General features: G+C 44.3%; 1 protein-coding gene across 2 annotated transcripts in view; it reads right to left on the bottom strand.

Moving 5' to 3' along the window:
- LARGE1 (LARGE xylosyl- and glucuronyltransferase 1) overlaps nt 1-18,459 on the bottom strand; it is a 307,843-nt gene that overhangs the window by 96,766 nt on the left and 192,618 nt on the right. For both annotated transcript variants that reach the window (XM_056845910.1, XM_056845911.1), the window contains exon 6: nt 15,132-15,236. In XM_056845910.1, the coding sequence (XP_056701888.1) occupies nt 15,132-15,236 (105 nt within the window). The remainder of the gene's footprint in view (nt 1-15,131; nt 15,237-18,459) is intronic.

Below are 18,459 nucleotides of genomic sequence, written 5' to 3'. Positions count from 1 at the left end.
CACAGAAGCCAATTGGTAGACCTGGCCTCTGAAGAGGGACTTCCCCCCTCCCCCTCCTTGGAGTCCAGGTCTACCACCAAGAAAGCCAGTGGGTATACATGGCCTCCCAATGGGACTCAGCTGGAGGCCAGGTCTACCAATAGTCTTTTATGGCGGTAGACCAGGCATGCTCTCTCGCGCTCTCTCTCTCTTTCTCTCAGGCACGCCAGCTCCGCAGCCCAGCTGCCGGCACGAGCAGACGCGAGAGCAGGGGCTCCGAACCAAGTTCGGAGAGCCGCACTCAATGGGCCAAAGAGCCGCATGCGGCTCGGGAGCAGCAGTTTGCAGACCCCTGCTCTAGGCTGATCCTGCATTAAGCAGGGAGGTTGGACTAGATGGCCTGTATGGCCCCTTCCAACTCAATGATTCTTTGACTCTAGGATTAAACCATGGAGAAGTGGCTCCTACAGTGCTAGATGTGTACGTGAATGGGGAGCTGGGTATTATGGAATAGTCACAGTGGATTGAATCCAGACTGAACTGGCAATTTCTGGCAATTTCCTCTTCCCACTGCAGACCTCCTTCATGTCATTCCTCAGTGTCTCTTATTCCCAGGAGCAGCATTTCTTGGAGGTTGGTGGGCTGCACTGAAAAGGGGGAGGCAGGAGAGTTCCATTATGCAGGGAATTAAACTCTTGATTTTACACGATTTTGACAGGAAAGCCCACCCCGCAAAAAATACAAGCCAACACAGCCAAAGCACTTCTTCTGCTTCCAAGGTTTCAAGAGAAAGTAGCATCATATCCACAAGCAAGTAAATTGGGCTGCCTGCAATAGTTCAAGTTATACCTACCCTCAATTTTAGTAGCTTTAGTGAATCGCCTATAATATTGCTTGCTGTGTTTGTGTGTGTATGTGTGTGTTAAGTGCCGCCAAGTCGCTTCTGACTCATGGCGACCCTATGAATATAAGTCCTCCAAAATGTCCTATCTTTGAAAGCCTTGCTTGCTACTCTGTGGGGAAAAAAAAGGAAAGTGTAGTGGTTAAAGTGTTGAACTAGGATCTGGGAAACTCAGGTTCAAATCCCCACTCTGCCATGGAAACTTGCTGGGTGACCTTGGGCCAGTCACACACTCGCAGCCTTAACCCTGGCAAGTATTTGGATGGGAGACCTCCAAGGAATACCAGGAGCATGCTGTGGAGGCAGGCAATGGTAAACCAGCTCCGGACATCACTTGCCTTGAAAACCGTATGGGGTTGCCATAAGTCAATTGTGACTTGAAAACAAAACACACACACTCTGTGAAAGGACACATCACCCATGGTGGTGGGCAATTTCCCGCTACCTCTAGCTTTTCCAAGTATCTGGCAAATGGGGCAGGACTTTTAATAGTCCAACTATACATTGGGCTTAAAAGTGTTTACTGTTAGTTCTCGATAAGCTTTACCCTTAAATGAATGGCCAAAATGAATGCAGCAGTAGTTAGATCTTCAAAGAAATCCACTGAGTGAGATACATCAATAATGGACAGATACACGTTCTTCGAACTGTTGTGAATAACCTGTATGTCAGAAAAGAGTAACATGAGAATAACAACCCCAAAAGATATGCAGACTAGGGGAAAAGGCTAGTGATGAGGATCTGAAGCATGATCACCTGATGGAATTACAGGGCTGAAAAAGCAGGGCAGACACAAAGAAGCTGTTTTGTCGGCTCAAAGAAATGGATGCAGATCCTTCCTTCCTTCCTTTTGTTTCCCAGGGCATAGAGAATACATACAAAAATAACTCTACTCCCCCGCCCCCTTCACAGCCCTTTTCAGTTCCATCCCTCTACCTATTGGGAACTACTCTTTTAGTACATCTGGAGGATAAACACAATAGAACTCTCTTTTGGAAACCAGTCACTTGACATGTGACCTTGAGCAAGTCTCTTGCATTCTCTCTCCCTCCTCTGCCCCCATCTCTTAAGTAGATACTATTATTTAATCATTGTTGAAACTCAACATGAATGAAGGGGATAAAAGTGTTTGGTAAGTGAGAATCATTATTATCACTGCTACTGCTGCTGCTGGTACTACTACTACTACTGTGTAGTTTCATGGAATACCCATTATCTATCACATGGTTTTTGTTCAGTTTAGTCACCAGGAGAGCACTGCTTGGCTTTGATGTGTGATTCTTTTGTCTGAGCTAAAATTACTGTTGAGAGGCCTCCTATCACTAAAAAAAGGAAGAACACTTCTTGTGTTCTGGGCAACATAATTAGTTATCATGCTCTTTGGTTCTTACTTCAAAATGTGCTCTCCCCCCGCCCTCCAATATCCACAGCAGGATGGAGAGAAACAAAAATCCTTTTTGTATAGCATGTAATTTACAGTGCAATACACATAGCTCCATGCATTTATATTCCGATAATGAAATAATACTACAGCCTGATTTCTTCTTCATTTGAACGGAGAAAGCAGAGATGAGGTTGTGCCACCCACTCTAATGGAATTACTTTATATTCTACTGTAGTATGAAAAGATGACATGAAGAGATCCAGGGCAATTGCATGCAACAAACTGGTGAGGGGTAAAAACTTTCCCCCCTATGGCTTTTAAAAAAGCACGTGCCTACTTGGTTTTTATGTTGTTTTCTATCTGGTTTTAAATGTCATTTTAAAAAAGTTTTAGACCCAAGCTTGGGCCTTTCTGTTATTTTATGAGGGTGGTGTTGAATTTATGCTTGTTGTATGTGTGCCTTTTATCGCGTTGTACGCTGCTCTGAAATTTCTGAAAAGCCACTCATAAATTCTGTGAATAAAGAAGTCGCTCCTTACGAGAGAAGGCTAATGCAGGGTGCTCCACATGAATAAGGCGTGGTGATGGTCTAAAGCGGGTGTCCCCGCCGTGGTGCCCATGGGCACCATGGCGCCCACTGACACCTTTTTCTGGTGCCCACCAAGTGTTTTTAGGAAGTGGGTGGGGCCAGGTAGGGGTTCTGCCCAGCAAGGCTTCTGATTGGCCGTGTAGATTTTTAAAAAAAGGTTGCTTTGGCAGCAGCTGCCGATCTCCACTGTGTTAGTGAAGTTAAGCTGTGGCAATAATTTTGTGGCTGGCTCTGCTTCCTGTGGCAGCCATTTTATTGATGCACCCACCATGCCATATCAGTATTCCAAATGTGCCCACAGGCTCAAAAGGTTGGGGACCCCTGGTCTAAACAAGACTTCTGATCTCTTGAGTGTTGTTCTATTCTCCAAATAGTGGTCTGGGGGGACTGGAAGAGAACACAAGAAGCTGCCTTACATTGAGTCAGACTCGGCACAGACAAGATCTGTATTGTCTTCTCCAACTCACAGCGGCTCTCCAAGGTCTCAGACTGAGGTCTTTTCCCTACTACCTGACCCTTTAATTGCAGATGCTGGGGACTGAACTGGAGGTCTTCTGATACAAAACCAGATGCTCTCCCATGGAGTCATGTCTCCCCACCCAATATTTGAGATCAAGCACACCCTCAAAAGTGATCAGGCTCCACAAAAAAAGGAGGGGTACTTTTTTTTTTTTACAACCTAGTAAGCTTTCATCTTTCTCTTTTGAGAGAAACTGCAGACATTTTTTTCGCCTCTCCTTGATTTGGCAGGGATGACACTGGCCAGATAAAATTGATTTAGAAGCTAGGTCTGGATCACAGGCCATCAGCTGGCTATCCATGCAGTTAACATGAGATGTGAAAGTTTAAATTGCTCAGGGACAGTGACCATTAGACAGAGAGGGCCAATTTATTCATCGCAATGTTCACTGTGACGCCATTATTCCCTGAATAGACAATACAACTGTATGTTGCACGTTTAAAAAGATAATGTGACTCGCTTTGATTTCCACTTCTAAAATGTCAAACACTTTGTATACACTTGACCTAAGTTTATAATGAAGTTTGGGAACTGAGAAGGAGAAAAATCCTGAAGCCATCATGCTGATCTGCAGCTAATTTTTTCAGATATCTAAAGTCTAATTGCAAGCTGTAGATTGTGGAAAATATTATTCAGGGAAGAAGCCATTAAAAAGAATAAACTGCTATTTCAGTGTTCCATTGCTGGCATAAACACGTGAAGCAGATCTCATTGCCCTTCTACTAGGATACATGCCCTCGCTTATGGTTTACAACACTCCAGAACCAATCTATTTTTGTACAGATGCATACAATGCTGTGACCCACAAAAAAGTCAAAAACTAGTCCTCATCGACTCTCTCCCACAAACATTTCAACAAGCGACACATAATATGCGACATTTACTAGGCAGACTATGTTTACAGGGTGGTTTGCCACTGCCTTCCCCAGTCGTCTACACTTTGCCCCCAGCAAGGGGGATACTCATTTTACCAACCTCGGAAGGATGGAAGGCTGAGTCAACCTTGAGCCGGCTACCTGAAACCAACTTCCGTTGGGATCAAACTTAGGTCATGAGCAGAGCTTTGGACTGCAATACTGCAGCTTAACATTCTGCACCACGGGGCTCCTAATACATACAGTAATGATATAAAAATGTAATATGCCAGGTGCCCTTAGTTAATCCTCAGCAAGTGTCAAGGGTTGTTTTTTGTGCGTGAAAACTTGAGCGTCAGGGACAACATATACATCACTGGAACGTGTTCATTTTAAAAAAGGGAAGATTTAATTTAATGAGCTAGGGAACTTCAACTATTGTTGCCACTTCCAGAGAGTTCTTGCCACCTGTGTGTCATGTGTAGACTTCAAGTAGTCCATAGGTGTGACCCCCAGTGAAATGAATAGGGTTTGTAGCACAGGAGCCCTTTGAGGATCAAATTGCTTTTTGATGAAGCACCACACTGGGTTTCATTGGCTACAGCACTGAAGGAATCTGAGTGAAGCAGCTAAAACTACTCATTAAACTGAATAGTGGCTCAAATACTAGACACAAAGGGCAGCTGTCAATGGAATTCTCTTGGGCACAAATGAAGGCGGTGTTACAAAACACCCTTCACAGTGGTTGGTTACCTTTTTTTAAGTTTGTTTGGTTTCTCTATAGACAAAAGTATCAAAAACTAGGCTATGGTGTGTTCCCACTTGGGACACAGGCTGATTCATGGACTGATCCCTTTTTTTTTTTTTTTGGAAAAAAGACTTTTTTCCCGTTCGCAGCTGCCAGGAAGCCTCTGAGGAGGCTTCTCAGCTGTGTCATCCCGGCCAACATGGTTCTCCCCCCACCCTCAGGAATGCGCTGTAAGCAATACATCCAATACGTTCCATGAGACCCTGAGAAGAGGGAAGCCATTTTCCCGCACCCATATAAGAGATAAAAAGTATATCCTATGTCCTGACACTAATCACATAGTTTACTAAGACCTTGAAGTAAAATACACAAGCAAGAGGAAGCAGTACAGGACATTTCTCCTTCAGGAAGCTGGACTTCATGTGGCTATTTATATAGAGTTGAGTCTAAAGCAGTAGTTTAACTTTGATACAGTTATATGGATACAGTTGTGCTGATGTGAATGTGACTTTCATAATCTCTTACCCAAGAGGCTAGAGTAACACCTTTCCTATTTCCGTAGTAAACATTTGAGTTGCTGATTCTATTCAAAGCTCACTTTCCAACTCTGTGCTAAATATTTCATTATCTTGGTCCACTGACTCTTCTCTCCTCCACCATGATTGATTTTCTTGTGGCTTTCATTTCTCCTTTGGCACTTCCTGGAGCCTTCTGGATTCCTTCAGCCCCCCCAGAGTTGTGTTATTTGACAGCTACTCTAATTTACTGAGCAGGTATCTGATAAAACTTGAATTTCCTTTAGTATTTCTTCACCCTCCTCATGAGATTTATGTCTTTGTTCTCCTGCAGGAGTACTGAGTCAAACAATACATCTCAATTTTTAGGGGTTTTCTTTATGGCAACATATGCTGACTCTGTCAATAATCCATCCTTTGCTGTCTCTGAGAGGTTGAACTGTCTCATTCAATGACCTCTTGTTCCATGTTCTTGAAAAATGTTATTCCATTTCCTGTAACCTCCTATCCAATCTTCCCTTCATTCACCAGCTTTTCTGGCTGGTTTCCCCACCCCCCTTTTTACTCCTTTTTATAACTGCATATGAGCTGGAAAGGGGCAAGTTTTAATAGATCTGTCAGCAACAACTGAAAAATGGTAGTAGCAGACTAAAACCCATAATAACGCATTAATATATAAATACACAAGGACAGAAGTCCATCAAGAATTACTGTTCAGACTGCATGCCAACTATTTCACTTGAACTCTAGGGATGGTGATACCTGATGATGTCAGATAATGCAATTCAACTTCCAGAAGGCTTGCCCCAGGTGTCCTCTGCACCTCTACCCATGTTTTCAATGCCATTACGCTACAGGCTGGTTTCAGGTAGCAGGCTCAAGGCTGACTCAGCCTTCCATCCTTCAGAGGTCAGTAAAATGAGTTCCCAGCTTGCTGGGGGTAAAGGGAAGATGACTGGGGAAGGCACTGGCAAACCACCCCGTAAACAAAGTCTGCCTAGTAAACGTCAGGATGTGATGTCATCCCATGGGTCAGGAAAGACCCGGTGCTTGCACAGGGGACTACCTTTACCTTTTACCTTTACGTTCCAGGTTAAACTAGATGAGACATTTGGAGATCACAGGATCATAGAGTTGAAATTGGCATTGTTAAGATCTAGTCCAACATAATGCTCAGTACAGGAAATCCAAACTAGAACATTCTCAACAAATGGCTGTCCAGCCTCTGCTTGAAAACTTTCAGCGAGGGAGAGCCCCCCCCCCAAAGTCATAAGTTCTGTTGCTCACTTGCCCTTACTATTAGGAAGTTTCTCCTAATGTTCACCTGAAACCTACCCACTTGTAATTTAAGTCTTGTCTTCTGGAGCAGCAGACAATAAACCTATGTGACAGCTCTTCGGGTACTTGAAGAGTGTGCTCCTGTCTTACCTCACACCAAGGTAAGCATATCTTGTTCTTCCAACCTCTCCCCATTCCTGATAATCTTTCTTGCCCTTTCATAAATGTTTTTCATGATTGGATCTTCTCAGTATTCTTCACAATTAAATTTTAGCCACACATTGCTACAGTTTGGATCAATGCTAGGGCTGTGCAGACAGAAGTTTAATCCTTCACCTGATGTTGCTTTGCCTACTGAAACTGTCTTTTACTTGTCTTTTTTGTCCAACAACAGCACTGGGAGGGCAGTTTTGATACTTGAAACCATGAAGATAGTAGAAGGATTAAATCCTCCCCTGTCTAAGCAGAATGCATCATTCTGGCCAAGATTACACCTCCCCACCTGGCTATAATCTGAATAGGGCCACACACAACTGGAATTCACTTTAAACACTACTGAGAAGATCCAATCATGGATCTCCTGTCATCTCATCTACATTAACACTTATTGGTACATTCGTTGTGACAGAGAGTAAGGAGTCCATAGTATGGATCGCTTGCTTACCCCGTCAATGTTACTCTTTACTTTGTGGGTGGATGCATACATACCATGCACATATAGGGTTGCCAGCTCTGGGATGGGAAATATCTGGAGACTTTGGGGGTGGAGCCTGAGGAGGGCGAAATTTGGGGAGGGGAGGGACTTCAGTGGGGTATACTGACATAGAGCTCACCTTCCAAAGTGACTGTCCTGATGCAGGCAGATATGAGGGCCGGAGGCAGGAAGTGTAGTCAGTAAACTAGTCCAAGGGTGAGCAGTGTTTTGCCCAAATCTAAGGCATCAGTACAAGAGTGGGCAATCCAAGTCCAGAGTCAGGTTCAGTTCTGAGGTCAGGGTGAGAGGAATCCAGAAAACAGCAAGAACACACAGCCAATACACAGAGTGGGTGCAACTAGTTGCTCCCACAATGGGCCCATCTCCTTGACTGCTTAAATAGGCCCTTATTTTATTGGGATAGCAGAGCCAGCTGTTGCTTATTAGGCTTTTCCAGCATTCCAAGCCCAGTGGAGTGTATCAGCCTCATTATTGCTGTCAGTTAGTGATCCAAGCAGGGCTTGTAGTCTGGCACTTTGTCGCCTGTCTTGTATTTCCAACTGGAGCCTTCTACGCCTCTGCTCTAGCGGCTTTGGTGAGCCCTCTGGTGATGCTGACTCCGCAGCTGAGCCCCCTGAGCTGGAAGGCTGCAGACATGGTGAGACTTTTTTTTGCCTGTGGCTGCTCCTCTTTTCTCACACTGACCTTGCTTGCTGCTGTTCCTCTGTTCTCACACTGCCTTCTGCCTCTATTTCCTCTTCATCTGAGAAAGTCTCAGCAGGCTAACCCATGACAGTGGCCATTTTCTCCAGGTGAACTGATCTCTATCACCTGGAGATCAGTTGTAATAGTGGGAGATCTCCAACCACTCACTACCTGGCTGGTGTAAGGGTCTGTAAGCTTTTGCTTTGTGTGCTCCCCCACCCCCCCTGGACTCATAAAAGCAGTCCAGGCCTTTTGCCTTTCCTTGGTTCAGGCGCTGCGTCCAACAGGCCCCAGGTTGGAATGTCTCTTCCCACCATCCTCCTCCCTTGCTCTCTCCGACTCCCTCCCACCAGCTATGGCCTTGGTGTGTAGATAGTAATAACGAGCTTCCTGAGGTCTTTGATGTTCCTGTACCATGCACAATTATCTCGTAGATTCCCATAACATGCTTTTGACATCTGCTTCCCTGTAGGGGTTATAATTCTGTCTTTGTGAAATTGCTAGCACTTGCAACTTTGCCATTGTAAGGCCTATACTAACCTGAAGCTTCCAATAAAGTTCCTTGTTTCTGCATGACCGTCTGAGCAAGTGATTTTATGGAGTTTGCACAGGGAGGTTGGGAACCCTCACAGCTGGTTGGCAACCCTATGCACATAACTTATGCAAGTACATATAATGTGTGATGCAAGCACTTAGTGGGGAACCCTGTGTGCTTAGGGGCTCAATCAGAATGGGCATCTACTTCTCCCAAAAGAGAACATTGCACAAAAGCAGCCTCTGTGTTATACATTTCATTGGACAAAAGCAGTGCAATGCCTTTCATTGACTAACCTGTGTGACACAAAAGTAACATATACACTTTTGAAACCTCCACTCTGCCCAAAAAAACACTTCATCAGGTTGGATGTTCAATGCACAAACAAAAAAATGGGGGTTGGGTGAAAAATAAAATATATTTCAGGACATGACTGGGAAAAAAAAAACCATGTCTGCAGCTTGGAGAATTCTTAAATTGTAGTGCAGGAAGCGCTGGAGATCTAATTAATTAAGGTGGTACTAGGTAAAAACATTTCAAGTTGCACCAAGGACTGCTGGCACAAAGAAGAAAACACGGTGACTTCTCTTCGAAAATATAAAAGCCAGGTGTAATAGAGATCTGAATTATAACCAGCTTTTATATCATCAAAGATAAATGGCCATTTTTGCTTCTTTGTGCCAGTTACATTTGGTGCAACTTGAAATGTTTTGCACCTAGCATCTAATTAAGTTTGTGACATCTCCTGCTCTCCACTTTAAGACTTCCACAAACTGAAGGCAGATCTTTTCCATCATGACCTGAAGCATCACCCCTTTTGTACTTAACACCCTCCCTGATGAAGAGTTCTCAGGAAAATGAAATGTTGCTCATTATCTCATAACGTTTGGTTTGGTCCTCATAAAAGGTATTCTGCTGATATTGTTCTGGGAGTTTATCTAACAGATGAATATGCTTATCTGTAAACAGCATATCATGGGGGTAGCTGAGGAGAATGCCTGCCTGCTCTTCACCCATAGGAAGAAGACTATTGGATGCAGATCAGTATAGAAGTGGGAAGGTGAATCCATCATCCTCATCCTATAGACAGCCGTGGGAGGGAAGGCGGCATGTTATAGCCTGATCTCCTTAGATCTTGGAAGCTAAGCAGGGCTGGTACTTGGATGGGAGACCACCAACGAAGATTCTGCGAAGAGGAAGGTACTGGCAAATGACCTATGTCACAGGGACCAGATGGTATTCATTCTAGAGTTCTTTAAGAACTCAAATGGTAAATTGCTGAACTTCTAACAATGATATGTAACAGTCCCTAAGATCAGCCTCTGTACCAGAGGACTGGAGAATGGCCAATGTAACACCCATTTATAAAAAAGGTTCCAGGGGGACCCAGGAAATTACAGGCTAGTTAGCTTAATGTCTGTTCCAGGTAAATTGATGGAAAGCATTATTAAAGATAGAATTGTCAAGCATATGGAAGGGAAAGGCCTGCTGAGCAAAACCCAACATGGCTTCTGTAAGGGTAGGTCCTGTCTCACTAACCTATTAGAGTTACTTGAAAGTGTCAATAAGCATGTGGACAGTAATGAGCCTGTGGACATTGTGTATTTGGATTTCCAAAAGGCTTTTGATAAAGTCCCCCACCAAAGTCTGCTAAGCAAACTTCACAGTCATGGGATAAGAGGACAATCTTATGGATTGAGAGATAGCTGAAAAATAGGAAGCAGAGAGTAGGAATCAATGATCAGTTCCCACAGTAGATGGATGCGAGCAGTAGGGTCGCTTAGAGATCTGTGTTGGGACTGGTGCTTTTCAACCTGTTCATCAATGACCTGGAGTTGGGGGTGAACAGCGAGGTGGCCAAGTTTGCAGATGATACCAAATTATTTAGGGTGGTTAAAACAAAAATGGACTGTGAAGAGCTCCAAAAAGATCTCTTCAAACTGGAGGAATGGGCATTAAAATGGCAAATGTGATTCAATGTGGGCAAGTATAAAGTGATGCATATTGGGGCAAAAAATCCCAACTTCACATATACACTGATGGGATCTGTGAGGCAGCGACCGATTAAGAAAGGGATCTTGGGGTGGTAGTGGATAACTTGATGAAGACATCAACCCAGTGTGCAGCTGCTGTGAAAAAGGCAAATTCCATGCTGGTCATAATTAGACACGTAATAGAGAATAAAACTGCTGCCATCATACTGCCCTTGTACAAATCTATGGTGAGATCACACTTGGAATACTGGGTACAGTTCTGGTCACCACACCTCAAAAAGGATATTGCAGAGCTTGAGAAGGTGCAGAAAAGAGCAACCAAATTGTTCAGGGGGCTAGAGCAAATGATCTATGAGGAGGGGTTAAAATGCGTAGGAAAGTTTAGCTTGGAAAGAAGGTGGTTAAGGGGAGACATGATAGAGGTCTATAAAATTATGAATGGTATGGAGAGAGTGGACTGGGAGATGCTTTTCTCCCTCTCTCATAATACTAGAATGCAGGGTCATCTGCTGAAGCTGGAAGGTGAGGGATTCAAAACAGATAAAAGGAAGTATTTCTTCACACAACTCATAGTTAAATTGTGGAACTCCCTGCCCCAGGATGTGGTGATGGCTGCCAACTTGGAAGGCTTTAAGAGGGGAGTGGACATGCTCATGGAGGAGAGGGCTATTCATGGCTACTAGTAAAAATGGATACTAGTCATGATGCATACCTATTCTCTCCAGGATCAAAGGAGCGTGCCTATTATATTAGGTGCTGTGGAACACAGGCAGGACAATGCTGCTGCAGTTGTCTTGTTTGTGGGCTTCCTAGAGGCACCTGGTTGGTCACTGGGTAAACAGACTGCTGAACCTGATGGACCTTGGTCTGATCTAGCATGGCCTTTCTTATGTTCTCTGCTTTTCACTTGTCTTGAAAGCCTCTTGCTGGGGTCGCCATAAGTCAGCTGTGATTTGATGGAGCTTTACACACACACACATACATACACACACATTCAGTTGTTGAACATTTTACTGGGGACATTTTGCCTTTATTTATGATATAGTCAATGGAAGTCCAATCCTTATACTCCAACTAACCCACCCTCCAACTAATTAACCTACACAATCCTGGCACAAGCGGGTATGAAACAAGATAATGCTAGCAATTTGCATCCTTTGCCACATTCCTAACAAAGTCCTCCTTTTGCTGGAAATGTCTAGACATACAAGGTTCCTCAACTCACCATTTCATTTAAGGGGAGAGGATATGGTTCAGTGACTTCTGCTTTGCATGCAGAAGTATTCAAGCTCAATCCCCAGCATCTCCAGGTAAAACAGGCTGGAAGTAAGTGTTGTGAAATACTTTGACCTAAAACCTTGGAGAGCCACTTGCCAGCCAGAGTAGACAATACTGACCTGGACAGACCAAGGATCTGACTCATTATGAGGCAGCTCCATGTGTATGTGTTCACAATTATTGCTTAACGTGGATATCCAAGAGGCTCGCATGGTTTAATTACATTCCAGGATGTAAGAAACTGATCCCAAACGACATGCTGCCTTTACGAGATGGGAGGAAAAACTCTGGAAGGTTGGGATGCCAAACTGGGATCATGGGGAGTTGTTTTCCACCTGTGTCCCCAAAAAATTATCAAGATTGGGAAATTAAGTCATGGAGAATCCTCCCTTCTTCCTCTGTAAGAAATCACTGTGGCATAATAGTAAAGCCATTTCACCATATTTATCCTGTGAAAACACGCAGTAAATATGACACATTAAAGGGTCGCGTGTCACTCGTTGCCTTACATCTTTGGAACACCGTAACGACCTGTAAAGTCAGGAACACACTACTTATGTTTCTGAATTCTGATCTAAGATGAATGATGCGCTTGCAAATTATGAAGAGGGAAGACCCTGATACCTCTAGCCCTTCCACAGCCACATAAAGCCTGCAACAGACATAACAACAGTGGCTTGCTGAAGTCATTTCCCATCCATTAACCTTTTTTCATGCAGACCCAAGGATTTCTTTGCAGCAAAATCTGTGTTACAATAAAGAACAGGTTGCTAGCACGTCATCATCGAAAAGGAAAACATCTTTTTCAAAACGAATCCTTCCCCATCTGTTCGCCCCTTTTATTACAGGTGCAGATGGAACGTAAGTCACTACCCTACCACATAAAGCATGAGACAGAGTTGATTTAGATGCATATGCGTGTGAGTTCTTTATGCACCTGGCATGCCTGCTCACACTTCACAGACAAATCAGCAGGAAATGCATGTCCCTCTCGATATAATAAATCCACAGACAATATACAACCCCCTCCCCCCGGGTTTGGGGAAGGAAATTTGACAGCCAGGTTTTTTTGTATATTATATGGGCAATTATGACCCTATTGCTTTACTGAAAGAATTATGCCTTCCAAACTTTGACTTTGGTCTCTGGAGAGTGTTACTTGCTGGACCTATATATGCTTCAGAAATGACCTAGGTGGTTGAATGGGGGAAAGCGGCTGGTGACGGCAAGGGCTCTGCAATTTCTCAGAAAGCCTAGCTTGCTCCATTCTGACGGAAACTAAATTTGAAAAAAACAGAACTGTAAAAGGCAAAATAAAACTAATATACTCTAGACTGCTACTGCCCTGCCAGATTAGAAAGGCTATCAGCCCAAGCAAAATGCCCTCATGGTGATTCCAAAAGGCATGAGGAACGATCAAGATGTGGCCAGTCTCCAGGAAAAGGTTGGCTGCAGAGCTGTTGCGTAGCCTCTGCAAAGAGCTCTTTTGACATCTCTGTAGTAGGGGCTGAGCAACAAGCTGGTATCAAACAGAAGGGAATCCCCTCTTTGTTTTGCAGAAGGAAGAGGGGACACAACAGATTTAATTTAGGGCCGAACAGATTTAATGATGCAACCGATTTAATTTAGGGCCGAAATAACGTATTTTCTAAGCCTCATACTAGTATGCTATTCAGAACTATGAATGTATTGATAGGGGAATTTTTTTTCCAGCAAAATGTGGTCAACAATTTCAACTGGAATCTTCAAACCTAAACCCTGAAGTGTTCAACAGACACGTCAAGAATTTTTGTCCAGCATTTTCCCAGTAACTGAAGGAGGGGGAACGGGGAGGGGAGTGGGAATCCAAACATCCAAAATGTAATGAAATTGATTAGCTAAGACATTTTGAATATGTTTTATGGAATAAATACAGAATCCAGTAGGTAGAAAGTGCAACCGATTTCCCTTGTCCTTCATATTATATATAAATACAGTTTTCTGGATTGTCAGTATTTTTCCAACTTTGTATCACAGTTGTAGTACACCTTCCTGCCCTCTAGGGGGTGCATGCAAATTTGAACAGTCAACCTGAGCAAAAAACCCCACAAATCTTTCTTTCTTTAGCTTGCCCCAGGTAGTAGCAGGAGCTGAAGCAAGAAGGTATCTTGCTCCCTCAGCACTGCCCGATCGGCTTCTTGCTGACAGGTCCCATGGGCATTCCCACATCCTTATTTTAAAATGACAGGCATCTGCTATCACAAAGAAATTTTGAGTGCTTGGGTGTCAGTGATGAGCTGGACGAGGGTGAACAAGCGGAAACTTAATCCCAATAACACAGAGGTTTTCTGGGTAAGTAGACAGGCAGACCAGGGACTTCAGACCTCCCCTGGGGTGATACTCCCCTTGAAAAACCAGGTTTGCAGCTTGGGAGTACAACTCAACACAGCAGTCACCTGAGAAAACCAGGTGGCTGCGATGGTCCAGAGAGCTTTTGCCCAGCTTCAGCTGGTGTGGTAGCTGTGTCCATTCCCAGAACAGTCAGATGTAGCCACAGTGATCCATTGACACTGAACTATTGCAATGTACTCTACTTGGGGCTACTCTTGAAGAGAGTCTGGAAGCTGCAGCTAGTGCTGCTAGACTGTTAGTTGGGGCCAACTATCAGGAGCATGTGACCCCGATATTACAGGCAATTACACTGGCTACTGATCCACTCCCAAGCCCAATTCAAGGTGTTGTTTTGATCTTTAAAACCCTACATGGCTTGGGATTGGGGTATCTAAAGGACCATCTTCTTCCATTTGCTTCTGCCCCAGAATTAAGGACTCTGGGAGACGCCTTCCTGACTGTCCCATCATTCAAAGAAGTCTGTTTGGTGGGTACATGAAAAAGGGCCTTTTCAGTGGCAGTCCCATTATTATGGAACAACCGCCCTAGGGAGCTGTGCCTGGCCCTGTCTCTTTCAAGCCTTAGAAGGCAGCTGAAGATGGTTTTATTTAGGATGGCATTTAATGAAAGCAGTCCTAAACTGTGATTTTAAATTTCGGTTTTATGTGTGTTTATGTAATCTATTTTATGTATTTTATTAATATCACAAACTGCCTTGAGTTCTGAAAGAAAGACAGAAAGACAGACCGAAATATTACAATTAGCTCCACGAAGCTATGTGGCCTACCTGTGTTGTAGCCTCTTCCGAGAGCTGGCCAGGGGCGGTGGTTCTTCCAGAGGTTTCCCAGGTACCAGTCACTCTGATTCTCTACCAAGCCAAGAACTTGTTGGCCTAGAAAACAGAAACCAAGCAGACTCTTTTACAAAAGGCAGACAGTAGGCACACACAAATGTCAGAGTGGCACAAGAAAAACAGAGAACAGCTGGTCTGTCTTCACTTCTTCAATTCCCTTATCATGGAGAATAGTCGTCTCATTAAATTGAGAATGGTATCAGATTAACCAGAACAACCGGGATGAACCTTTGGGGACACCAACTAAATCTTAAAAGGCACATAATTTTCTCTGCCCACCCTGTTCCACCGATGCCATGTTATTTATTTTCATTCCAAATTTCTGCTCATTCAGGACCTCCAAGGCTGCTCAACAATTAAAACCGAGCATTATAAAAACAGATTACAAAAACAATTCTAACCAAAGCTAAAATACACATGTAAAACCACAGAGACAGCACTTAAAATAGAGAAGGAAGGAGGAGTTATTGAAGAAATGCCAGATGAAACAAAAAACTTCATCTGCTGGCAGAAGATGGTGATAGAACAGGATAGACAAATATCCCTAGGGAGGGAGTTCCATAATTTTGGTGGCATGACCAAGAAGGCCCTCTCTTGGCATGCCCCCCGTCTAACCTCAGAAGGCAAGGACACCTAAAGCAGGGCTTCAGATGATTATAGTGGTCAGATAGGTTTGTAGGAGTAGGTAGGCCTTAAGATACGTTCGTCCCAAAATGTATACGGCTTTAAAGGTCAACAACAGCACCTTGAAATTGTGCCCAGAAGCAGATTGGGAGGCTGGGTAGAGGAGCCAATACTGGAGTGATATGGCCCTTATGACCCACGCCAGTCAGCATCCTGGCTACTGCATTCTGTATCAACTGAAGTTCCTGATCACTTTTTAAGGGCAGCCCCACATACAGTACATTGTACTAGTCTAATCTAGATGTTTCCAGAGCATGGATCATAGTGGCCAGATCTTTTCTGCCGAGGAAAGGCCCTAGCTGGCAAATCAGAAAAAGCTGGTAAAAAGCATTCCTGGCCACGGTAGCCACCCGTTTGTCCAGCAGTACGCCTGGGTCCAGAAGCACCCCCGAGCTACAGACCCGTTCCTTCTTAGGGAGCATGACACCATTTACAACTAGAAACACCTTAAATCCCGGGAAAGCCCTTCTGCTTACAAGTAGCACTTCTGTCTTGCCAGGATTAAGCTTCAGTTTATTAACCTGCATCCTCACCCAAGCTGCCTCCAGGAACTGGTTCAAGGTCTCTGCAGCCTCCCTTGGTAAAACAATACCATGCCGAGCTTGAAGCATTCTGACCCCCAGCATAGTGTAAGGTGAGAAAGCCCTTGTTTCCTGGTGCACAACACCCCCTCCCCACAATCCATTTCACCACAGCCCAGCGCTTCATGGTGATATTGCTAGCACGAGACCAAAGGGAGCCCCCATTATGTCAGAGAGGGAGGGGACTGTATAGTGCAAGAGCCCCAGAAGGTGCCAACTTAAGGCTTTTATTTGGATATACCTAGGAGGGTCTTAAAAACAAAATTAGCTATTTCTGGTCAGCTTGGGGTATTTGAAATAACCCCCAAACACTTCTGAAATTCTGGGAGTAACATCAATCCTGGAAATTTGGGAGGACTGGGGAGATATAAGAGTGGGGAGGGAGGGAGGGAGAGGAAACTGGCCCGTCAAACAGCTGTTAGTTGGTGTTTCTGTCCCTTTAAATTTTGAAGGGATTAGAAGCCCCACCTAGCAGCTGATAGGTAGATGGGAGGCCATTATTTTCTTCAGGCTATAGAAAGGGAATACTGTTATTTGGCTAACCGCTGATAGTCAGGGAAAGGGCCAGCATTGGAAAATGGCTGGTGGTCAGCTGGGCTGGTGGGTAGGTTCCTGGACTCTGAGGTTTCGCTGCCCTGCCCAATCAGCCAGTGAGCTCCTGCACTCCCACAATGCTTGCCAGATCCACCAGCGAGTTCCTGTACTCCCAGGAGGCCTGGCTGTTCAGCCAAGCCTCCCAGAGGTATACAAACCAACCTACCAATGTGACAGGAGCCCACACCCGCCCAACCGACCACCTGCCATCATCCAATGCCAGATAAGTTACCCCCCACCTATTGGCTGTTTCCCCCACTATTTCCACTGGGTAGACATGGCTGCTCTACAGCCCACAGGAAATAATGAGCCCATTATTTTCAAGAGTTAGTAGACCAAACCTCTGTCCAGGCTAGTAGCCCAAGCCTATGTCTGCACCATCAGCTTTTAGGTGGCATCATCTGTTAGGCAGGGCTTCTTATCCCTTTAAAATTTAAAAGGATGGGAGACACCGACTAACAGCTGATTGGTGGGGCCAGCATACTCTCTCTCTCTCCCCCTCCATCCCTTCTCCTGCAACCTCTGGGTGGGGCAGAAATGGGGGCAAGGAATTGGGAAAACAGTCAAACATTTTGGGGATAAGAAAAAAAAATCCTGAAACAGCAATGAAAGCCTGGAAACCTTGGGATAAAGAAGATCACATCCTCCCTGAAATTAACACAAACATTATTGAAGTGCACATGCCTTGTGCCATCCATTGCAGGACTTTTTCTCAGTGAAGGCCACTCCGCCCTTCTTTAGGTTGAGGTCTCACCACAATGGTGTTCTTAAGTGCAGTGCTTCCTTGTTTTCTCATAGGAGTGAATGGTAATCATTTGCTTATATGAAAGGAAGCACAAGGGTGCATGCAGGGTAGGGTTGCCAACCTCCATGCACTAGCTGGAGATCTGCTATTACAACTGATCTCCAGCCAATGGAGTTCAGTTCACTTGGAGAAAATGGCCACTTTGGCAACTGGCCTCCATGGCACTGAAGTCTCTTCCCCTCCCCAAACCCTCCTCAGGCTCCGCCCCAAAAACCCCCCACTGGTGGCAAAGTCTTTGTACCCGTGGAAGTGATAGTTTAGATCCAAACCTAAGCAGTAGGGCTTCTCCATAACAGCCTGAAATATCTTTTTCTTCCAGGTTTTAAGAACATTCGGCCTTATGTAGAGCTTTAGAGAACTTAAAGCTTACAAATAAAACCAACGTGTGATTGATGCTAATAAAAGCTCTTGCATAACTTTTGTTTTTGGATTTGTTTTTAAAGGGGCCAACAAAAATATCACAGATTTCACAAAACTCGCTTTTACATAATTAAATGATTAAAACTTTGAAGCAACAGCTCCCTTTAATTTTCTTTTCCATATCAGTTTTCTTTTGCCCTCCATATCTTTTTAACTGGGAAATAATGTATAGCACTTA

The sequence above is a fragment of the Euleptes europaea genome, chromosome 3, assembly GCF_029931775.1.
Source record: "Euleptes europaea isolate rEulEur1 chromosome 3, rEulEur1.hap1, whole genome shotgun sequence".
Taxonomy (NCBI): domain Eukaryota; kingdom Metazoa; phylum Chordata; class Lepidosauria; order Squamata; family Sphaerodactylidae; genus Euleptes; species Euleptes europaea.
Note: the sequence above shows the minus strand (reverse complement) of the source record. Positions and strands in the feature narration are given on the sequence as shown.